At 39.1% G+C, this 25,353-nt stretch overlaps 1 protein-coding gene across 11 annotated transcripts in view; it reads right to left on the bottom strand.

The window, feature by feature from the left end:
- The window catches only part of rapgef2b (Rap guanine nucleotide exchange factor 2b), a 400,973-nt gene that overhangs the window by 40,530 nt on the left and 335,090 nt on the right, over nt 1–25,353 (bottom strand). For 6 of the 11 annotated variants that reach the window (XM_043674010.2, XM_087980145.1, XM_043674011.2 and 3 more), the window contains 7 exons: nt 18,977–19,100; nt 13,956–13,979; nt 12,672–12,895; nt 9,942–10,124; nt 9,524–9,676; nt 6,418–6,534; nt 3,576–3,810 (listed from right to left, as the gene is read on the bottom strand). In XM_043674010.2, the coding sequence (XP_043529945.1) occupies nt 3,576–3,810; nt 6,418–6,534; nt 9,524–9,676; nt 9,942–10,124; nt 12,672–12,895; nt 13,956–13,979; nt 18,977–19,100 (1,060 nt within the window). The remainder of the gene's footprint in view (nt 1–3,575; nt 3,811–6,417; nt 6,535–9,523; nt 9,677–9,941; nt 10,125–12,671; nt 12,896–13,955; nt 13,980–18,976; nt 19,101–25,353) is intronic. The other 5 variants (XM_087980144.1, XM_087980147.1, XM_087980146.1 and 2 more) reach the window with 3 other exon arrangements.

Genomic DNA, 25,353 nt, shown 5'->3' with positions numbered 1-25,353 from the left:
GAAGGCTTCTGCCCCTATCACCCTTACAGGTAGTAAATTCTAGATTCCTACCACCCTTTGGTTGAAAAAGATTTTCCTCACATCTCCTGTAAACCTGGTCACTTATTTTAAATCCAGGTCCCCTGGATATTGATCCTTTCATCAAGAAGAAAAATCTTCTTCCTGTTTACCTTATTCATGCCCTCAATTTTTTCCATCTCAATCATGTCCCCTCTCGATCTCCTCTGCTTGAAGGAAAACAACTCCAGCCTGTCCAATCTTTCTTCATAGCTGAAATTCTTCAGCCTAAGTAGCTTCCTGGTAAACCTCCTCTGTGGTCTCTCCAATACTATTACATCTCTTTTATAATGTGGATCCCAAAAGTGTACTCAATATATTAATTGCACATTTTATGCAGTTCCAGGATAACCTCCCTACTCTTAAACTGTATACCTTGGCTAATAGAGGTAAATATACCATATACTTAACCATTTTATCCACCTATGAGGGATCGGTCATCTAAAGGTCCCTCTAATCCTTGTTATTTTCATAGCATTCACCAGGTAGCCCCTTGCATTGTTTGTCATGCTCAAGTGCATCACCTCACATTTATCCAGACTGAATTCCATTTATCCCTGATTAACCAATCAGTCCGGCCTGTCTATATTCTCTTGTAGTCGAAGGCTATCTTCCTCACCATTTACCACATTGTTACATAAATCTAATCAATTGTGCAGCAATTCTCTATACCAATCACAATTTAAATACTGCTTTCCTATTCTTCCACACAAAGTGGATTAGTGCACATTTTCCCACATTACAGGTATATAATTCAACCAAGTTCTTGACCACTCACTTATCTATATCCTTTTGCAAACACCATCACCTCTAGACAATTTGAACTTAGTGTCCTATTTATCTTGGTATCTTCTGCAAAGTTAGCTACCACACATACACTCAAACCATTGGTGCTGGGAAAGGAAAGAGAGAAAGATGAAGGGACTTGAATGCTGAACAATGCTAACCGGGGTCTAGAGGTCAATAAGAAATCAGGTGGGATCGATTTATAAATATCTTGGAAGCTAGTTTAGGTTGTGTGCCAGTCTATACAAAAAGAAACTGGAAATATTCTACTGCTCAGGCAGCATCTATGGAGAGAAACAGACTTAATACTTCTGTTTGAGATAATCTGTCAGGCCAGCATTTTTCATTTCATCCACAGTATTTTCTTTTGTATATGTGTTTCAGCTGAAGTTAAATACAAGAAGCCCTTGATAATTTCATACTAATTAGATCTTTTATTGCATTTACAAAATGAGAATTAACTGGAGTTCACTAATTCTCCGATACAATTATTTAAAAAAATGCAATTGTGGTTGCTGGATTCAAGGTGCAAAATCATACAGTCACAATTATACAGCACGGAAGCAGACTCTGGTCCAACTTGTCCATGCCGATCAAGTTTCCCAAACTAAACTAGTCCCATACCCCTCTAAACCTTTCTTATTCGAGTACATGTCCAAACTTCTTTTAAATGTTGAAATGTACCTGCATCTACCATTTCCTCTGGCAGTTCATTCCACATATAACCAGTGTGAAAAAGCTGCCCCTCAGGTCCCTTTTCAATCTTTCTCCTCTCACCTTAAAAATATGTCTTTTAGCTTTGAGCAAGAGCAATGCATGCCTCAATATTCAAAGATATAGGTATAAAAAGATCAAATCCACCCAGAGTTTTAAAAAAAGTAAAGAAAACAGTTGGAAATGAACATTCTGGATCTTCTGGAACCCCACTTTGAAACATTCAAGACGAATTGGACCAGTAAGTGCCACTTTCAAGGGTTCATTGGTTTTTCCTTTGAAGCACTTCATTGTCTGATTCATTTCCTGTATGTCTGCCTCATGCTTGACCTTATTCCCAGCGAAACAACAAGGTAGCAAGTTTTGAGAAGATTTGTAGCTCAGGTTAAGGTTCTGGATGTAGGTTTGTTCCCTGAGGTGGAAAGTTCATTTTCAGACATTTTGTCACCATACTAGGTAACATCTTCAGTGAGCCGCGATGAAGCCCATCCAGAGCTTCATCCGGAGGCTCACTGAAGATGTTACCGAGTATGGTGACAAAATGTCTGAAAATGAAATTTCCAGCTCAGCGAGCAAACCTACATCCAAAATGATAAGTTACCCCTGGACGTTTCACTCCACCAACCTTTGCATTTAAAGAATTATCCTCTGTCATTCCTGCTACCTCCAGCAGGATGTCACAATCAAAGACATCTTGCCCTCACCTCCTTTTGTGGCACCCTGGTCCACTCAAACTGTTACTCTTCACACCTCTTTACTTCGACACAACACCTTCCTCCATGTAATTGCAGAAGGTGCAAACTTTGCCATTTTTTCTTTTCCTTCTCGTTGTCCAAGATTCCAAACACATCTTCCGGATGAAGCAGTCTTTCAGTCCAGTCAAATATATTCACTGCTCACAAAACAATATCCTCTACACTGGTGAGACCAAATGCAGACTGATAATCAGTTTGTGTAATACCTTTACTCGGTCCTTAAAAATAAGCCCAATTTTCTAGTCACTTGCCATTTCAAGACACCATCTTACTCTTATGCTAACATTTCCATGCTTGCCTGCAACAGTGTTCCAGTGAAGTCAAACACAAAGTGGAGGCACAGCACCTCATTTTTCCACTTGGCTTCAGGACCCAACTCTGAAATTGACAACTTCAGACCATGAACAGCATGTTCTACTCAAATTCGCAACACTCCAAAAACTTTCTTTGCAAGGATTTGTGTCTTGCTATAACAGATATCAAACGTGTATCCTTATTATATATCTCTCCCTTACTATCATTAACATTCTCTTTGCCTTTTGGTTTGGGCATTCTCACTACCTTTTTCAATTACTCCTCCTTGCACTCGCACCCCTGTCAACATCACAATTTGCTGATATTGCAATTGTGAGTGAACTATGTACATGTGCTCAATCTGAAACGTGCATAAGATGAAGAATGGATGGAGCTGGTGCTGTGGTTAGGGTAAGGATGGAGAATGGATAAGACTGGGGACTTTGATTCCCCTTACTCCCCATCCCCAAACTGCCCTCCATCATCACTGGTTGTTCTGTTATTTCCAGATTCCTCCAAATCCCTCCATTGCTCCTATTTCTCCCCAACCATATGATTATTCTCCATCTCCCCCTGCATCTTTCCCTGCCCATTATTCTCCATTTCTCCTGCTCCCATCTACAGTCTCATTTATTAATGCACATGCTGGTGTGGACTTGTTGGGCCAAAGGGCCTGTTTCCACACTGTAGGGATTCTATCAATGTTTTAAATATAAATACAAGCCTACCAGACTGACATTAAATGAAGTTCCACTATTTACAAAGACAATGTTTCTTGCATGTTGAACCTAAACGTCACAGGGCAGCACAGATTGCATTGCTTTACCTATAGCAAATCACCTACTTAATGACCTAGTTAGAAACTAAGTGATGCAGAATTAGACTCAAATGCAGCAAGCATAAAATCATCAAGCTTTCTGTAAATGCAGCACATCAGTTAACTCTCTGAAAAACAAAATTTGTTCCAACCTTATACAGTATTGATCTAGGTCAACTGCTGATCGTTTTTCCAGTCTTCTTTCAACTCCCAAGCCTAAATTTGAATCTATTACACTGACAGAATGTCGTTGTCGACGGTCATCATGAAGGCTGGCAGATACTGAGTCGAAGGAAGAATTGCTGACAATGCTGGAGCGGGAAGAAATTTCACTGTGACCAGAATCTGAAAAATTATCTGCTGTTGCACTTGGTGCTAAAGCAAAATCTGGAAAATAGAAAAAAAAATTGAATTACCTAGTCATAATTCTAAGCATAAAAGAGCTTGATGGAAAAACGGTCTGAATTTAGTTGGGATTAAAGTATTGGCTTGTATCCATTGTACTAATTAAGGTTGGACTAATATAGATCAAAACTGATTCAACATAGCGAGGGAAACCTTCAGAACAAAGGATCTCCATGGAGTGACAGACAACAAAGGGAAAACAATGCTGTTCAGACTGATAAACATCTACTTTGTTATGAAAGATAAATTCAGCAAAGGCTTCAGTATAGGAACTCATGCTACAGATCAGAACTTTATCAAATACTTGCCAATCTTATGTATTCTGAATATTGAGAAACTGGTTTAAAAAAAACTATTGTGCTAAAACATTGACATTAGTTGCATTACAGAACATTGGGTTTTTCAAATGGATATAAAATTTAAATCAGAAAATGCCAATTATACATTATAACAAATGTGGAAACTACAGAACACCTAACATGTTAATTAACAGGGAGTCTTTCATAAGCTAAAAGGTACAAGGTAAAATAATAATTGAACAGATATAGCACATCAACATTGCTCTTTGTAAAATACCTGTCTGTCCTTAACAGGCTTTACATTTAAACTATCAACCGGAAACATGGACTATTTACTACTGATGGTAAAATAGATGAAAAACCACAGTTGGTTTAGTGATGGGACAGAAGAAAAATTCAGTTGCGTATAAGAGCCCATCATATGTATTTAATTTTTTAAAAAACCTGCCCGAGAGTGTGATGGAACAGATTCTATTAGAATATGCATAAACAAAGGAATATGCATAAACACCCAAAGAGAAAATGTCTGTTCTATCATAGACAGGACAAGCCCATTACTCTTTGTTTTCACTGAAACCATGATAATGATTTCATGAAGCACTGCACTGCCTTGATGGGGGCTGAATTTTGAAAGTCTTTCACACAAATAACACTTCAGAAGTGTGTCACTCAGTAACTGGGATTTTGCTGTGCCAATGGGCTTCTCACCCAATCATTGAAAAACTAGTAGAGAATACTCATTGGTTACTCAGGGACTGAATCAAGTTACTTAATACACTTAGGTGGCAACTGTCAGGCCGAACTCACAATTGAGATCCTTGGCAGTAGAGATCCTGACCTCTGACAGCTACCAGAGATCAGCAAATTGTCATTGCCACCAGTGTGAGGAAGCTTTTGGTGGCACTATGCCCATTAGAAGCCCAGAGTCAAACAAGGGCAGGGTGGAGGCTGCAGTGGCTGGTGGCAAGAGAAGGGATGTACTTTCAGTGGCTGTGTTCCTTGAAAAATGCTGGTTCCCTCAATTGGCCAGAGTGCCTTAGCACAAGGGACACACTCCAGATACGATAGGCAAAGTCAACAGTGTTTGCTATGGAACTCCTCTTTAAACTCTGAACCATCACTACATTGTGTTTGGTTCACAGATAATAGATGCTATTTGCTTGCTAATTAGCCTATTTAACATTCCATTGCCAGCATCTAGATTCTGCCTTATTTTTCAGTTCACTCGTGGGACGTGGGCATTAATTGCCCACCCCTCATTTCCCTTAAAAAAAAGTGGTGGCAATCTGCATTCTTGAATCACTGCAGTTTATAGGTACACACACCTTGGCTCCTTCTGCCCACCTACTTAAATTAGGGGATGGGGGGGGGCTAAGTTTTGCTACTGCTGGTAAGCTTAAGCAGACCTCCTTTGCTTAATTGAGCCAGTTTTCCATGCTTCCAACTGTGCAGACTGCATTAAATCAAGATTAATGTGAGATTTAGTTCTTAATAAGATTACTCACTGCATGTATTCCAAAACATTTCATGTAGCCCTTTTTATTACTTAATAATCTGCTCATATGGACCAGTGATTATGTTATTACTAAAATCAATGATTGCCAATTGGAAATATTACCTGCTCAACCTATTGCAGTATTTAAAAAAAGTTTTTTTAAAATATCTGACACAAAACGTTAAACTATTCAACTTTCTTTTTCAGCACCACAATCATTTGGGCTTTGAAAAAACATATTTTGATTTATTTACAAATTAGTCCTCTTCCTGTTGATTGTTGTAGTTCAGGTCTTTTACAAAGATATGTTTATTTCCCACATAGATCGGTAAAAACAACAAATAAATTACAAAAATAAACATAAAGCAATTGTGTCCTAATTGCAGAAGGATAAAAACCCAGTTTTAAAACAAATGCTGCAAAGTCTCATATCTCTTATGTGACCATTTTCCTTTCTAACTGTCAATGCACACAGCTTCTGAAAATCATCTGTTTTAATTAAATAATCTATCATTGTTTAACATATTACGAATTTTAATTTCCTTTTGTTTCTCTGGCTTACCACTTTGTTCCTCAAATAACATGTCCAAAATGGATACTGCAATTTTAAAGCAAGCACGGTTGCTTGTCAATATTATGTAGCCATTATAAGTATCTTAGCTAATTAGAATACTTGCTTGAAAATGACAGTTGGTCCTCATCTCACGCTTTTACCCTGAGGCTGCTGACCACCCCTCCACAATAAACCCCCTCCCCAGTCAGTCTGTCACAGTTTTCTTTACACAACAACCCCACCTATCCCACAGGTCCGTGGTGCATTGTTATTCTTGTTACTGTTTTCACTTCCAAGAGAGGATGAAGAGCCTGATAGGTCCGACTGTCTGGAGCCATGAGTTCTCAGCTTACTGCCACCTGACAAACAGGATGAAAAAACCAATTTAGAAATCAAATCTGACACTCACTTATCTTCTTTGAACAGAACCAGGTTCTTATTTGTCCAAACAACCTTTTTCAGTGAAGTCAGTCTGACTAAGAGTAAGTTCTTTAGGACTTTAGTCGGAAATAATCAGATGGCAGAAAGCTCATTTTTTTCTCTCTCCCATTCAAAAAATTCCAGAAACTTATTAATAATACTATATATCTGTACAAAGACAATTATTCCAAGCTTTTACAAAATGGCTAGGCTATGTGCTCAAACTGGCAAATTCACAATACAGCAAACAGTCAAATTCTGACGTAGGTGAAAATCTATACTGCAAAATACTGGTCATACTGGTTGTTATCTGTGCACTGCCATTAACACTGATCTTAAACTGAAAGATGTGACAAAGGTTTACTCAATCTATTCAAAAAATTATGAAATAAACATTGCTCTATACACTCAATTTCATAATTATCTAAGCTCCTAATTATTGGGAGTATTTCAACAATAATCCATAATCGAATAACATATAAATCACTGCCTTTATTATAATGGACATTGGTTGGAAGAGGTCAGAATTCTTCAAATCTGGTTAAAAAACAGATTACATCTCATTTTTCCTTCCCCATCATGGAAGCAGTCCAGACAATTTTCTTAGATTAGCCAAAATAGCTTCAGTCTCCACAAGAAAACTAATCTCTGTTAACAATGCATTTTGTGCACCGGTGACAGATCCAATCAAGGACATATCAAATCCTTCCATGCAGAACCCATTGATTGAATAAAAAAAATCACCTGAGAATTGTAAAACATTAGACTCTATTACTATATTAGTTACCTAAGCAGTTATTAATAAATGCAGCAATGGTGACAAAATATTTCAACACACAGACTCACAAAAGTACGTTATTATGCATTAGAAGACCTGAGCTACCAAGTACACCAAATATAACATAGAACAATGCAGCACAGAAAAGGCCCTTCAACCCTTGATGCTGTGCCGACCTGTGAACTATTCACAACTCGTCCCCCTACACTATCTCATCATCATCCACGTGCTTATCCAAGGATTGTTTAAATCTCCCTAATGTGGCTGAGTTAACTACATTGGCAGGTAGGGCATTCCACGCCCTTACCACCCTCTGTGTAAAGAACCTGCCTCTGACATGTCTTAAATCTATCACCCCCTCAATTTGTAGTTATGCCCCTCCCCCCCATACAAGCTGATGTCATCATCCTAGGAAAAAGACTTCCACTGTCTATCCTATCTAATCCTCTGATCATCTTGCATGTCTCTATTAAATCCCTTCTTAGCCTTCTTCTTTCAGCTTTTCCTCATAAGACCTTCCCTCCAGACCAGGCAACATCCTGGTAAATCTCCTCTGCACCTTTTACAATGCTTCCACATCCTTCCCAAAATATGGCGACCAGAACTGTACACAATATTCTAAGTGTGGCCGCACTAGTGTTTTGTATAGTTACAGCATGATATTGCAGCTCTGGAATTCAATCCCTCTACGAATGAAACCTAACACACCGTATGTCTTCTTAACAGCACTCTCAACCTGGGTGGCAACTTACAGGGATCTATGTAGATGAACTCCAAGATCCCTCTGCACATCCACACTACCAAGAACCTTTCCACTGACCCAGTACTCTGCCTTCCTGTTATTCTTCCCAAAGCGCATCACCTCACATTTAGCTGCATTGAACTCCATTTGCCACCTTTCAGCCCAGTTCTGCAGTTTATTCGAGTCCCCCTGCAACCTGTAACATTCTTCCAAACTGTCCACTACTCCACCAACTTTAATGTCATAACATTTCTATTCAAATTGCAATTGTTTGGTCTGTGGCAAGTTGTGATTTATTGGGAGGGTGCAAATTATTGTTGAAAAATTTACATAAGCTGCAGTAATTTAAACCATTTTTATGGAAAATGGGGGAATGGAGAATCATTTTTGCTATCACATCAAATAAAAACACCTGGAGCCGTATTAGATATTAAAAGGAATGTGAAAATGGATCTTCCAGCATTTGTTATACCACAATCAATATTAACAGGTTTAATGCAAGGAAGTTCCTATGAGAAGATCCTTTCTACATTGAGCAAGACAGTATTTGACAACTTAAACTAGCAAGATCCACTGGCTGGATTTTTATAACAGTAAAATATTCAAAGCAGAGGCATGGGGACGCACAATTTGGCACTACCTGCATCAGGCCAGTATGCTACTACAATTCCCACACAGTGATTTTGAGCAAGGAAAATTCATGGTTGGATTGGCTCACTGGGAAACAGTATGCAGTAAATGGAGGGCAATTATTGTTAATTATAATTAACAGTATCTTGGATTTCCCTTCAGCATTGTGGGCAACCCACATTTGGTGTATGTCCTCTTCAAACCTATAACGGCAGCTGGGCCATAGTAGCAGCCACTGAGAGCTGCTGGAGGAGTTACCACTTAAAGATTAGCTGTGGATTTTTAAAACATCAAAATAAACTTATGTTTGTTTGTCTGTTGCAGTCTCTATGTTCAGATTGGCTGTTGCAAACCTTGATGGATGTGATTAATTGAATTCTGGAGGGACTCTTATTGGTTCTCTGGCACTCTCAGCTTGCCTGCCGCCCTACTCGGATGGCAATCCAACTCCTTGGTTTTTAATTGGCTGAAGATTTGAAAATCCCCATGCCTAAAGTATGCTGTGTAGGGTGGAGGTCCAAAACCAACCTCCTCCTCTGGTTCATGATCCCTGATTGAAAATCCAGCCCCAGACACCTTTTAATACATGATAAGTACACAGAATACATGAATAACTACAGAGACGATGTGCCTTGAGCAAATGGGAAAGCAAATAAAAACATGCTTGTAGTAGACTGAAAATCAGATCACATTAGTGCCTGTGCCACATAAATAAAACGCTTGGCACAGGTTGAAAATGGGCCCATTCTGGGATCTGCTTTGTTTTCTCAGATGCTACCTTTCCTTGGTGAAGTCTGAGGAGATGTGGGAGGAGACGACAACTGAGATGAGGTGTTTGATAAAGTATCTTCTGCCTGCTTTTTATTCCGATCCAAATTTGCTTCTTCGGACAAGGACAGAATTTTTTTCAAAGCTTGAGGAGAATGTGTACCTTAATAACAGAAATTAAAGGAGTAATACAGTTGAAGTAACCTTTTAATTTCAACCTTTTAATTTCAATACATAGAAAGAAAAATAATGTTGAACAATTATAGAAGAAAGCTGTTGGAACTTTTCAAATTCCAATAACAAAACACATGTAATTGTATTGAACGGACACTTCAAAAAGGTTATTTTTCATGCACATTTCATAGAAGGGAAATAGTAAACACTCAGATCAAAGCAATGCAGCAAACTATTTTCAGAAATATTATTACCAAATGGAGGGAGGTCTTTAACTTGCACTTTCTTGCGTGATGGATACAACGATACAGCTGGAACCTGGAGAACCTGATTTACTTTTTGTTGTTGTTGCTTCTGGTTTTGCACTCCTGATCTTGGAGCAACAGGAGATGTATCTGAAAGTTTTCCCACTTTCTTTTCACCCGTGTTTTTGGGTACTAGATGTCAAGGAAGAAAAAAAGACACAATGTACATATTGCATTGACACTTCAAAATCTAAAACTGATGGAGCTCTCAAATTCCTTAACTTTGTCCCGATTATTATTACTCAGATATATTAGGTAGCATTTAAGTCAGTCTGTTTCACCTTGTAAACATGCATCCACTGACTGATACTGTCCAACTGAAAGTCTCTGCCACTAACATAATCATGACTCAGGCTGAAACTTTTTGTGACCAATATAATGTCTCCTTCTTTGATCCATATCTCTATACTCGTTCTCCAAATCTTCCTTTGCATGTTTAGTTTTGAATACCTTATTACACCGTTTGGTTCATAGCATAAGACACTTTGAATTGCACGTGAAATATAGATTAACTAGACCCTGAGTATTTCTGGACTCATTCTTCTAGTGTAAATGCTGAATTCTCTTTGCTTCTCCAAATTATCAAGAGCATTTCTGTCCTCATTCCTACTGATCACAATTCTCCTTTTGCATTGTTGCCTGCAACCAGTATCTCGGTAACATCGCCAATTTATTCACATTTTCTTTCATTTTGTTTATTTTCCCCTTTATGCTGTGAGGACTGAGGGAAAGGAACACCATCCTAAGAGTTGTTTTTTTTTTAAAAAATGCTTCTAACACTTGTTCAAACAATATTAATCTGCAAATTTAACCCACATCAAAACTAGAGTTATATCCATACTTGATACTTTAGCAAAGTCCAAAACTTAAAGGCTCGCACGGATTGACAAATTTCCAAATGAAATTTCTGCAGTCTTGCATATAATCTATCGAATTCCAGTACTATTCTCAGCCTTACCAAATTACCAAAAATTTGACCACATCTCAAACATTCAATAAATGATGTTTTTAATCAATTTTATCTATGAAAGCTAATAATCTATCCAAACTTACATCATTGTTCAAATAATTAGGGGCCGATTCTGAAAAAAACATTGCTTTTTAGCTTGCATTTATATGCTAACTTAAGTACGAGGCATACCTTAATTCTTCTTTGTTAAAGAAGCAATCCATGTCCACACTGCAACTTCATCCTTCACTCTCAGTATAAGGATCATTTTCAGAAAACAGGGCGGATGGCATGTTCCAAAACTTTACAATGCCACCATTATTTAAGTGCGGGGTGACCCCTGTATCTGCAGAATCATTTTCCACGGTTTCAGTTACCCGTGGTTTACCATGGCCCAAGCATATTATAGGGAACATTCTAGCACCAGGGACCAGGAGGCTGCCGGGAAGGTATGTTTCCCATTTAAATAAATGGGTTCGCTCTATCTACGGTTTTGGGCTTCTGCAGTAGGTCCTGGAACGTATCCCCTACGTGTACGGGGGTACTACTGAAGTTACATTTTAGTATATACCACAGTCCAAGTCTAAACATTTAGTGAGAGTTTTATTTCCATTAACCACAAAATAGCACACTACTGAATACTAGCTCCCCATTCTTATGCAGCTAATTCTCATCCAATTAACCTTTGATTAATTTATCCATCATCTGTACAGCTGTTCTATTGGGTTTCGGGCAACTTTTAGATTTATTAGGTGATACAAATAATCAAGGGACTCGAGTTGAAATTGTTGAAGCTTGCAAATCAGAGTACTGATGTTGAAGCACTGTTAATCAATAATCAATGCCGAGAGGATGATAAAACGTGAAATGGTCAAATGCTACACCAATTCCTTTCCTAAACCATATAAAATCTGCTTTACTCTGGATACAAGCCAAATCCACAGTCTCCTCAAGAGGAAATGTCTTGGAAATTTCTTGGTCATCTAAGGGATAAAAAGAGTTCAAACTTCCTTACACCTTGAACCCGCAAGCTACTTTAGATATTATAATATTGTTAGTTTTGTAAGTATGATATGCCAAAAGCATTACGGATCAGCGAGCCATCATGTTGGTGATTATCCCTATCTAAGTTTAACTTCACAACTGGCATTTGGATTCCTAGCCATTCACTGTCTGAGAAGGATTGTTACAAATATGCTATAAATCCAGATGTTGCAGCACAAGGAGTTTTTGAATCCTACATTGTGCATAATCTTAATTATGCATGAAACTATTAAAAAAAAATCTTTTGTGATAAAACATAATGCAGTTGATTCTGATATAACGCGATAGTTCCGTTCTCGTGCGATCTCGCATTATAAGAAATTACGCAATAGCTGCACTATCGAAACTAATGGGACTGGAAGTGCAATATAGCCAAAACACGTATGGAAGGTTAACATTCTGCAAATAACGATATAAATTTTTCAATCGCATTAAAGCCAATTCACATTGAAGAAATATGCGTTATAGCAGAACCGATTTACTGAAACTCAAGAATACTGGTACTTTTAGGAAATATTTCGAAATGTTAATTTAACATTTCTCACAGCTGGAAATAAATTATTTATTTTAATACAAAAATATAATTATAAACACTGGTTTCTCTGCTTGTTAATGAAATGCAAATAAATTCATATTTTGTCCAAGAGTATAAAAAACTGTAACTTACAAAAATATCTGTGACTTACATGTATTGGTGCTTGGTTCACACTGTAGTGAAAGTGCCTGGAGATTTTCTTCATCCATATCCAGATCTAGGTTTGCAAGGTATTGTTTTACTTTTCGAGCCATTTGTGCATCTTCATAGAGTTTCTTGGCATTGAGAAATGAGCTGCGCCGTACCCGTTTTTTGTGTCCCCCTGATTGCACCACATCTAGCACAGCAGCATTTGTGCTGCCCTGGCTAAGCGACCTGCCACAACGGAGAGAGAGAAATACCACTTGTTTCAGCATGGAAAGTCAAAGACTGAAACATGCAATGCCTTTGTCAGATTGAGAGTAAGTCTTGTTCAAGCTTAAAATAACACATGCCTCATTCCAGTAAGTCAGACAGAAAAAGAAAAGGAATGAAAAGGGAAAGGAAAATTAAAACCAGGAGCTATCCTGCAGATAATCCTATTCTGCTCCAAGTTGATAACAAACTTTATGCCACTATATGCATGTCTGCCTACTAGTTGAGAAGAAGCTACTACTTCAGTAAAAGAGTCGAAGCAGGAGTCAAAGCTCATGCAGGACTGATGTTAAACAGCAATACTAAAAACAAAAGTAGTCGCAATATTATTCTTTACCATTTGACGATCAATAGGGCGGCACGCGCTGTTTATTAGATTAGATTACTTACAATGTGGAAACAGGCCCTTCGGCCCAACAAGTCCACACCGATCCTCCGAAGCGCAACCCACCCAGAACCATTCACCTACATTTACCCCTTCACCTAACACGACGGGCAATTTAGCATGGCCAATTCACCTAACCTGCACGTTTTGTTTGGACTGTGGGAGGAAACCGGAGCACTCAAAGAACACTTCCGTCTACATAAGATCAAAAAGGCCCATTGGAAGCTTTACCCAAAAGTTAGTAAATGCTGAGATTTCAAAAATTCTTCCTTGACACTCGAGCTATTGTACAATATATAACTGTCAACAGAATTATGACTTCCACCTTAGTCCTTATTTTTATATTTAAAATATTTATCTCAAACAGTTATTCTTTCCCTGTATTAAAAAGATTACACTTAATTTTAAACCATCATTATGTAATTTTAAGGAACTGGGGCTACCCATTTCTAAAGTCTCTTAGTAGCCTAAGCAATGTTAGAACAGACTTATGTGAGTAGATAAAGATCATCCAACAATGATGCCAGAGCACAAAAGGGTTAAACTGAAAAAAATGTCAAAGCATAATAGGGAGCACAGAGATGGAAAATGAAAAATGGCAAAAAATGTCCTTGGTGCCTACTAAACACCACTTACCCCAGACTTCTCCATTTCTTCTTCCTGTAATTGAGAGCCATGAATATTGAAGCGTGGATTTAGGAAGAAAGACAGAGAAAGATCACAAGCTCAGACAGAAAAGACAAGATCTCAGACATGCAGTAACAGAAGCCAAGGGACATAACAGTCATCACAACACAAACTGACTATAAACAAGAGTTTTAAATACAAACATTCTTCAATACAGTACAGTAACTTTCATCACTATAGAAAGTACTTCATAAAGCTTTTAATATGTTAATATTGAAAAACTGAAGGCGAGTATGAAATTATCTTTTGTCATTGTAGTCTATAAAGACAAATGTAGAAGATATTCTAATCATGATATGGATAATTATACATTAATAGGAAAAGAACATCTAATAATTAGAATGGACATAACCATCACAAAACCTGGACTGAATCTTAAAGACATACCAGACATTATCTCAACATATCATTTGATTGATGGCTTATTCCTATGTTACGTATACTATAATTCTTTATAAGTAATGTACTTTTGCAGTAATGCAGACTATAGCTTCAATTGTTTCCACCAAGGGATTAAATTTTTAAGTTGCTATTCCAGACTAAAACGGCCCATTAGAGAAGCTGCCTATATTCATTCAATTTGTACAGTCATATTTGTGCAGCAAATAAAATATTTATTACAATACAGCACAACTAATGATTCTCATTTTGACTTAAGTTTGGACTAAATGCATTTAAAACTTCATCTATTAATGGGAAATTCCACATCAATAGTAACTAAATGTACAAGGCTTACTGACAACCCCAACATTAAACTTTCTGGTTTATATTGCTATGTGATCATGCCACTGCAATGATGAGAACAATTCCTAAGAAACACAAGCAACAGCCTAATTGCTCATCTGAAAGCAGATGTATTTTACTTTTTCTAAAACATTGTACATTAGTTTGCTACATTTGCTTGGAACAGTAAACTTTGCATAGTCGGGAAGGAGAGATTATTTCCAGAGTGAGATACAGCTCAAGCGACTACATAGTTCAGGGGTTTTAGAGGCAACGTGGGAACTTGGTGCAGAGGGGAAGAGGTGCTTTTTGCGAGCGTGTTTTGGCTCGTGGTTTGTAATTTTTTTTAAAACAAGATAAATTGAAGCCTGTGATTAGGGAAGCACACAAGAGTGCCATCACAGGTGAACTGTAAGTTCAACAGTTGGTGGCAGCTACTAATTTTTCTATCTGTAATAGGTTACTTTCAGATTGAAGGTAAGGGAAATACTAAAGGCTACAAACTATAATGTTCAAGACGTTTAAAAATTAAATGAAGAACTAAGTAATTAAAATAGAGATACCAGGCCAGGCGATGAGGGTGCAGGTGGAGACCACTGTGGTTCACAGTGATCACATTTGTACTGTGAGGAAATCCGGCTTTGAACACTGACATATTAGGGAGGGGAAAGAATTACTTGAATGCTGTGTTTGAAGAGGCAGTCACACCCCTTAATCTAACTTCCTTGAATTTGGTCAATGGTTAGGAAGGTGTGACTATGAGTGGGGCAGGTAGAGACATCAAGGAGATATGCTGAAGGAGCCTCAACCCTTGAGATTGTGTAACAAGTTTGAGATTCTTGCTTACAGTGAGGATGAGAGTGGGGCTGTAGCATCATGGTACAGGGAGCAATTCAAGAGGGGACAGAAAAGAGAAATGTTATCATAATTGGGGATAATATAATCAGGGGAACAGACACTGTTGTGGCCAGGATAGAGTCCCTGTTGCCTGCCTGGTGTCTGGGTTCAAGATATCTCAACTGGGCTGTGGAGGAACTTGGAGTGGGAGGGGTTGTCATGGTCCATATAGGTACCAACAATATGGGTGGACAGAAGTTCTGCTGAGAGAACATCAGTGACTAGGGCCTAAATTGAAAAGCAGAACCAGAAAAGTAAAAATTTCCAGATTACTACCTGAGCCATGAACAAATTAGCACAAGGTCAACAAGGGTAAAGCGATAAACAGATGGCTCAAAGATTGACGTGAGTAAAACACGTTTGAAGTCACAGGCACCAGTACTGGGAAGGAAGGAGCTGTCTGATGGGACAAGATCCAGCTGCATCATGCTGGGACCAGAGACCTGGCAAATTGTACAACTGGGGCTGTGGATTGGGCTTGAACTAAAGAGTGTGGGTGGATGGATTCAGTTGCATGGAAAATTACGGACAAAGTTAAAGTGGTAGGGGGTATGCTCAGTGGAGATTCTTAAAGTTTCCAGAACAAGTAACAGGCCAGAAAGTTTGGAAAGGTTCAGGAAAGTAACTTCAGGCATTGTAGATAAGGGGATAACTATGATAAGGGGGCCAGTCAAAGCAAGGCTGTGGGTGTTGTACTTAAATGCAAGCAGTATACAAAACAGAGTACAGAGTAGCACAGATTGAAATTGGCAGGAATGATGTTGTTGGTATCACAGAGGCGTGGCTGCACAAAGACCAGATCTGAGTACTAAATATCCAAGGATACGTGTCCTATTGAAAGGACAGGCAAGCAGAGGGGAAAAGGTTGCCTTATTAGTAAGAAATAAAATTAAATCAATAGAAAGGGATATAGCATCAGAATGTGTAGAATCTGTGTGATTAGAGCCGAGGAATTGCAAAGAAGAAAAGACCCGAATGAGAACTATGTACAGGCCTCCTAACAATAGTTACAATGTGGGAAGAAAATAAATCTGGAGATAGAAAAAGCAACGTAAGAAAGGGACCATTACAATAATCAATGGGGAGAAAATGAAAACTAGCTAGTAATATAAATGAAGATTGCAAGCATTTTTTTTTAGAAAAATACAAGGTAAGAGAGGCAAGAGTAGACACTGGAAAATGAGGCTGGAGAAGTAGTAATGGGGAACAAAGAAATGGCAGAGAAACTGAATATGTACGTTGCATCAATTTTCACAGTGGATGCCAGCACCATACTAGAACTTCAAGAGAGTCAGGGGGCAGAGGTGAATATCATAGTCATCACTACTGAGAAGCTGCAGGGGAAGCTGAAAAGTCTGAGGGCGGATAATCACCTAGACCAGATGGACTACACTCCCGTGTTCTGAAGGAGATGACAGAGGAGATTGTGGAGGCCTTGGTGGCAATCTTTCAGGAATCACTGAATTTAATAGGGTTCCAGAGGATTGGAAAAAGGCTAAATTTCTGTTTAACGGATAGAGGCAGAAGACAGGAAGTTACAGGCCGGTTAGCCTGATCTTGGTTGTTGATAAGATTTTAGAGTCCATTAGTAAGGAGAGATTGCAGAATACTTAAAAGTACGTGATTAATAGGGCTGAGTCAAGGCGATGTCAAGCCTGACAATAAAAGGGGTATTTTTCAGGATGGTAGCTAGTTATTAGTGGAGTCCTGCAGGGTCTGTTTGGGATGACAACTATTCATGTTACACATTAACAATCTGGACGAAGGAACCGAGGGCATTGTTGCTATGTTTGCAGGTGCATGGAGGGACAGGCAGTTTTGAGAAAGCAAGTGGTTGTAGAAAGACTTGAACAGGCGAAGAGAATGGGCAAAGAAGTGGCAGACAGAATACAATGCAGGAAAGTGTGAGGTTATGCACTTTGGTAGGAAGGATAGATGTGTCGACTACTTTCTAAATGGGGAACGGCTTAGGAAATCAGAAGAACAAAGGAACTTGGGAGTCCTAGTTCAGGATTCTCTTAAGATTAACATGCAGGATCAGTTGGCAGTTAGGAAGGCAAATGCAAATGTTAGCATTCATTTCAAGAGGGCTAGAATACAAGAGTAGGGATATGCTGCTGTGGCTGTATAAGGCTCTGGTCAGACCACATTTGGGAAATTGTTTGCAGAGTTAGACCTTTCAGTATCTAATGAACAATGTGCTGGCATTGGAGGGGTCCAAAGGATGTTTACAAGAATGATTCTGGGGACAAGGAGCAGTTAAGGGCCCTGGGTCTGTACTTGATGGAGCTTAGAGGAGGAGAGGAATCTGGTTGAAACTTAAGAGAATATAGAGAGGTCTGAATCGGGTGAAGATAGAGAAGATGTTTCCTAGGAGATACAAGGATCCAAGGGCACAATTTCAGAGTGAAGGGTAAGTTTCTGTAGAACTGAGATGAAGATGAATTTATTCACCAATATGTGGTTAATCTGTGGAACTCATTGCCACAGAGGGCTATGGGGGCCAATTCATTGAGTAGATTTAAGACAGAGATAGATTATTGAATGGTGAGGGGGTCAAGGGTTATGTGGAGAAGGCAGGAGAATGAGATTGAGAAACATATTAAACGCGAGCAAATGATGAAACAGACCCAATTAGCTGAATGCCCTAATTCTGCTCCTATGTCTTATTGTCTTACATAAAATTCTTGATGATTCACTTGTACATATCTTAATCACACTTTATATTGAAAGAAGCATCCATGAGAAACCTCACTGGAAATAGGAGTGCATACATTTTGTGTAGGTTTGCTTGCACAAAATAAAACTGCATTTTTTTTGGTTAGTATACAAATTCAGAGTTTCAGATTTTGTAAAAACCAAGAGTACAAACGTGAAATGCAGGAATGTACATAACTTCACTTATAATAACAAACAGCAACCACTTAATGCATTAATTTAGTTACTGCTCAATACTTTCAAATGCAAGTCTTCTACACCACATTAAAACCATTGCACAACAGAAGGAAAAAGAAACATTTCATAAAATCACTATGATGAAATATTGTATACAACAGATATGCAACACTAAAATAATTAAAGCAATAATGATAAAATAACATGTCTTTGTGTGTTAGATTATGCAATTCTTAGCACTTTAGGTTACTTCAATGAAAAGCATGTTTTCTAAGAGCGCTATTGCTGCGGCTTCGGAATAGAAACCAAACTGTGCTTGTTCTTTTAAGAACAAAAAACATTTTTTGTCCATAACCAATCCTAAGATGACGTTTTGTTCTCCATGATAAATAATTTTAATTGACTCAGATTAAATCACTGTAGATTTGAGTATTCTGTGAACAGATAACACTAACCTTGTCCTGAACATAACAGCAGGATCCATATTAACTGAAGCCATACGGCCAACATGACGAATTTCTTTTGCAATCATTCGTAATTTTTCAAAATTCACAAGACCGTCCACCTTGGAATCGTTCCCTATGGAAGAAAATTAAAATTACTCCTGACAAGGAGTGAGAGAGTCTTCTCTATATTAACACTTCTATTTAGCTTCTAGAAAACTCAGGTGACAATTGAGACTAAATCATTGAGGTTCCTTGTTTTGATGTTCTGAGAAGGAATAGGTTAACATACCAGACATATTTTGATTTCAATACCAGCAATGCTGGTAGGTGGATGTTGGCACTGACCATAAATCAAGACCAAATTATTAGTAGTTCGTAGTAAGGATACCCTAGACTTTGAGAAAGTGAGGACTGTAGATGCTGGAGATCAGAGCTGAAAAACGTGTTGCTGGAAAAGCGCAGGTCAGGCAGCATCCAAGGAGCAGGAGAATCGACGTTCCAGCATAAGCCCTTCTTCAGGAATCCTGAAGAAGGGCTTATGCCCGAAACGTCGATTCTCCTGCTCCTTGGATGCTGCCTGACCTGCTGCGCTTTTCCAGCAACACATTCATACCCTAGACTTTGCAAACTGATTACTGAAATTGCAAGTTTAAAGTTACATTGCTATTATAAATAAATAGTGCATGATAATTACAGGACTGCAGCTAATGGTTGATGAATATTGCAGCTAAAGAGATTTGCCAACTTTGAAGCTCAGAATCTGTAACTTAATATCGTTTTATTAAATTAATAAATGAGCTATGGGTTTCTTAAATGCCATGTCCTCAGTTATTTCTGTTCAGTTTAGGTTATCTAATAGACGGAGGCACATGACATGACATTGCGGTTTCATGACATGTGGGACTCCAGGATGATTCTCCTGTCCTGGACAACTAAATGTTGTTGGAAACTTTATCAGCTAAAGCAACTCAAACTTTGGACTTTGGAGCTTGAGTTACTGGTAACACATTGGCGCCTACGTGAGGCTCAAAGTTTCACAGATGGCACATTTATGAAGGTGGTAACCTCACAGCTAAAGAATATGCAAGCGAAAGGAAATTAGTGACCACAAGGCAGTCAAGGAGAACATGGTAGGAAGGGCCACAACCCTGAGTGCACTCTCACTCTCCAACTGGTATTCAGCTCTGAATCTTGTTCATCTGGGGAATGCAGCCCCAGCAAAGTTCTCATAAATTAAAAGTGAAAAGTTTGTACAAGTTCAAGAAAACATGTTCAGCATTTCCTTTTTCACACTGATGCACACAAGCTACAATACACATTGATGCATTTTTTATTGGGAAACAAGTAAACGAAGTTGTGGTCATAATACCTGTAACTGTATCACTACAATTGTTAATTATTTGAAAAGAGAGGTGGAGAGAAAATGGGAAATTATAGATCAGATAACCTGACATCAGTAGTGAGAAAATGGTGGAGTCCACTTTAAAAGATTCAACAGCTGAGCATGTGGAAAACAAGGACAGAATTGGACAGATTTAGCATTAATATACAAAAGGGAAGTCATGTTTACTGAAATTTACTGAAATTCTTCAAGGGAGAGAGTCATGCAGTTGATAGGAGGGAAACAGTAAATGTGGTTTATTTGGATTTTCAGAAGGCTTGCGATAAAGACCCACACAAGAGCTGAGAAAATTGAATTAAAGCCCATGGAACTAGAGGCAGTGTATTGAGATGGATAGAGAACAGGCTGACACACAGGAAACGAGGGCGAATAAAAGGATCTTTGTCCAAAAGGCAGGGAGTGATTATTGGGATACTTCAGACATCAGTGCTAGCATGCCAGCTATTCACAATATATACACTAATGTTTTGGATGAGGGAGCTAAACATACTATCTCCAAATTTGCAGATGGCATAAAGCAAGTTGGGAGCGTGAGTTGTGAGGATGAAGCAGAAATTCTTCAGTGTGATTTGAGTAAGGTGAGTGAATGAGCAAGATGCAGTATAATGTGGATAAATGTGACATCATCCATGTTGAGAGCAAAGTTAGAAAGACACATTATCTGAATGACTATAAATTGAGAGGCGGAAATGTGCGACAAGTATTCTCATACACAAGTCACTGAAGGTAAGCATTCAGGTGCAGCTGGCAGTGAAGGCGACTAGTATGTTGGCCTTGATTGCAAGATAATTTGATTATTGGTGCAGGGATGAATTACTGCAAATATCTAGGGCTTTGCTGAGACCACACGAGGAAGTTTACACGTAGTTTTGGTCTCCTTATCTGAGGAAGGATGTTCTTGCTGTAGAGGAAGTGCAGTGAAGGTTTACCAGACTAATTCCTGGCATGGCAGGACTGATGCATGAGAAAAGTTGAATGGGTTAGGATTACCGTATATACTTGTATGTATAGGTCGAATTCATGTTTGGCCAAAACATCTTGTCTTTCCCATTTTATCTATTTTATAGATAAATATTCAATAATTCAACAATATTCAATATTCATAACTTTTTCCTTTTGTTGTTTATTATTTTATATAGACATCTGGCTGTTGTTGTCGTAGGTAGCATTGTAAATAGAAGGACAGATGAGGATGGTTCTGAATCAAAAAAGAGCAAGTTAATTAGAAAAGGCAGACAAGAGCAAGCCAGAGAGCAAGGTAACACTGAAGAATTAAACTGCACTTACTTCCATGCAAGGAGTCTTACAGGTAAAGCTGATGAATTCAGGTCATGTTTGGGAACATGATGCTGGGACATCATAGCTAATTTGACTGAGGGAAGGACAGAATGGGCAGCTCAATGTTTTGGGTTTTACATAGAATCCTTACAGTGTGGAAACAGCCATTTGGCCCAACAAGTCCACACCGCTCCTCCAAAGAGTAACTCACCCACACCCAATCCCCTAACCTGCATTTACCCTCGACTAATGCACCTAACCTACACATCCCTGAACACTATGGGCCAATTCACCTAACCTGCGCATCTTTTGGATTGTGGCAGGAAACCGGAGCACAGGGAGGAAACCCATACAGACAGGGGGAAAACGTGCAAACTCCACACAGAGTTCCCCCAAAGCTGGAATTGAATTCGGCTCCCTGGCACTGTGAGGCAGCAGTGCTAACCATTGAGCCACGGAGCCGATGTTATAGGGAGTACAGAAAGAGAGGCAAGATAGGTAGGGTGTGGTACTTTTGATGAAGGAAAACATTACAATTAGACAGGATATTTCTGAGGGATTGTCCAGTGAAACTATATGAGTGATATTAGAAATAAGAAAGGGATGATCATCTTGATGGGACTTTACTTTAGGCCCTCCCAATAGTCAAAGAGAAGTTGAGGAACAAATATGTAGAGACAGCTTGATATATTTAAGAATAATTGGGTTGTAGCAGTAGGAAATTTTAATTTTCCAAACATTGACTGGGACTGCCATTGTGTTAAAGGCTTGGATGATTTAAGAAAAAAATCTTTATTGATATATAAATGCACCTACTAGAGAAGGAGCAAAATTTGACCTTCTCTTAAGAAATAAAGCAGGGCAAATGACGGAAGTGTTAGTAGGGGGACACTTTGGGACTGGTGATCACAACTGTATTAATTTTAAAATGTTATGAAAAAGAAAAACCTTCCATGAAAGTTAAAGCTCTTAATTGGAATAAAGGAAATTTTAATAGTAGGAGTGAAGAACTTTCAAAGGTTGACTTGGGGGTGGGGTGGGGGGTGCAAGAGAGGTGGGGGAGTAGAGTTTTTGATAATGGTTAATATTACGGCTGTACTTAGGGAGGATACGTCCAGGGATGCTATTTAGGTAGAACTGAGAAATAAAAAAGGGATGGTCACCTTATTGGGAATATTTTATAGACCCCCCCCAACAATCAGTGGGAAATTGAGAAACAAATTTGTAAGGAGATCTCAGTTATCTGTTGGGTGGGTTGCGCTTCGGCGGGCCGGTGTGGACTTGTTGGGCCGAAGGGCCTGTTTCCACACTGCAAGTAATCTAAAAAAAAGTGGTAATGGGAGAGGATTTTACCCTTCTCAACAAAGACTGGGACTGCCATAGTGTTAAAAGCTTAGATGCAGAGGCATTTGTTAAGTGTTTACAGGAAAATGTTTTGATTCAGTATGTGGATGTACCTATTACAGAAGTGCAAAATTTTATCTACTCTTGGGAAATAAGGCAGGGCAAGTGACTGAGGTGTCAGTGCGGGAGCACTTTGGGGCCAGCGACCATAATTCCAGTAATTTTAAAATAGTGATGGAAAAGGATAGAAGGATCTAAAAGTTGAACTTCTTAATTTGAGGAAGGCTAATTTTGACAGTATTAAGTAAAACTTTCAGAAGCTGATTGGACACAAATGTTCACAGGTAAAGGGATGGCTGGAAAATGGGAAGCCTTCAAAAACGAAACAATGAGAGTCCAGAGACAGTATATTCCTGTTAGGGGGAAAGACCAGGCTGGTAGATGTAGGAAATGCTAGATGACAAGAGAAATTGAGGCTTTGGTCAAGAAAAAGAAGCAAGTATACATCAAGTATACACAGCGGAGATCGAGTGAATGCTTATAAGAGCATAAAGGCAGCAGGAGTATACTTAAGAGGGAAATCAGGAGGACAAAAACGGACATGAGATAACTTTGGCAAATATGGTTAAGGAGAATCCAAAGGATTTTATAAATACATTAAGGTCAAAAGGGTAATTAGGGAGACAATAGGACTCCTCAAAAATCACAAGGCAGCCTATGCCTGGAATCGCAGGAGATAGAGGAGATATTAACAAGCATTTTGCATCAGTGTTTACTGTGGAGAAGGACATGGAAGGTACAGAATGTGGGGAAATAGATGTGATATCTTGAAAAGTGGTGGTGTTGGATGTCTTGAAACACAAAATTAGATAAATCCTCAGAACCTGATCAGGTGTACCCTAGAACTCTGGGAAGATAGGGAAGTGATTGATGGGCTCCTTGCTGAGATATTTGTGTCAATGATGGTCACAGGTGAGGTGCTGGAAGACTGGAGGTTGGCTAATGTGGTGCCACTATTTAAGAAAGATGGTAAGGACAAGCCAGGGAACTGTAGACCAGTGAGCCTGACATCGATGGTGGGCAAGTTGTTGGAGGGAATCCTGAGGGACAGGATTTACATGTAACTTGGAAAGGCAAGAACTGTTTAGGAATAGCTGGCCGAATGGCCTGTTTCCACACTGTAGGGATTCTACGATTAGGAATAGTCAGCATGGCTTTGTACATGGGAAATCATGTCTCACGAACTTGATTGAGTTTTTTGAAGAAGTAATGAAGAGGATTGAGGAGGGCAGAGCAGTGGATGTGATCAATATGGACTTCAGTAACGGGCTGGAAATGTGTTGCTGGAAAAGCGCAGCAGGTCAGGCAGCATCCAGGGAACAGGAGAATCGACGTTTCGGGCATAAGCCCTTCTTCAGATGCTGCCTGACCTGCTGCGCTTTTCCAGCAACACATTTCCAGCTCTGATCTCCAGCATCTGCAGACCTCACTTTCTCCTCATGGACTTCAGTAAGGCTTGCAAACAAGGTTCCTCAGAGTAGACTGGTTAGCAAGGTTAGATCACATGGAATACAGAGAGAACTAGCCAGTGGGATATAGAACTGGCTCAAGGTAGAAGACAGAGGGTGATGGTGGAGGGTTGCTTTTCAAATTGAAGTTCTGTAACCAGTGTGTGCCACAGGACTGGTGATGGGTTCACTGCTGTTCGTCATTCATATAAATGAAATGGATGTGAACATGGGAGCTGTACTTAGTAAGTTTGCAGACGACAGCAAAATTGGAGGTATAGTAGACACCAAAAAAAAGTTACAGGATTTTAATTAGATGGGCCAATGGGGCAAGGAGTGGCTGATGGAGTTTGATTTAGATAGACATGAGGTGCTGAATTTTGGAACAGCAAATCTAGACAGGACTTATACACTTAATGGTAAAGTCCTGGGGAGCGTTGCTGAACAAAAAGACCTTGAAGTACAGGTTTATAGTTTCTTGAAAGTGGAGTCACAGGTTGATATGATAGTGAAGGTGTCCTTTGGTATTCTTTCCTTCGTTGGTCAGAACATTGATTATAGGAGTTGGGAGGGCATGTTATGACTGCACAGGACATTGGTTAGGCCACTTTTGGAATATTGTGTGCAATTTTAGTTTCCCTATTACCAGAAAGATGTTGTGAAACTTGAATGGGTTCAGAAAAGATTTACAAGGAAGAAGTGGACAGGGTTGGACGGTTTGAGCTATAGGGAGAGGCTGAACAGGCTGGGGCCATCGGAGTGTCGGAGACTGAGGAGGGGTCTTATAGAGGTTTGTAAAATCATGAGGAGCAAGGATAGAGTAAATAGATAAGGTCTTTTCCCTTGGGGGGGTG

Source organism: Chiloscyllium plagiosum, unplaced genomic scaffold (genome assembly GCF_037043375.1).
Source record: "Chiloscyllium plagiosum isolate Xiang-an unplaced genomic scaffold, Cpla_swu_hap1 HiC_scaffold_36, whole genome shotgun sequence".
Taxonomy (NCBI): Eukaryota; Metazoa; Chordata; class Chondrichthyes; order Orectolobiformes; family Hemiscylliidae; genus Chiloscyllium; species Chiloscyllium plagiosum.
The sequence above is the reverse complement of the archived record's forward strand: the minus strand, read 5'-3'. Positions and strand labels throughout refer to the sequence as shown.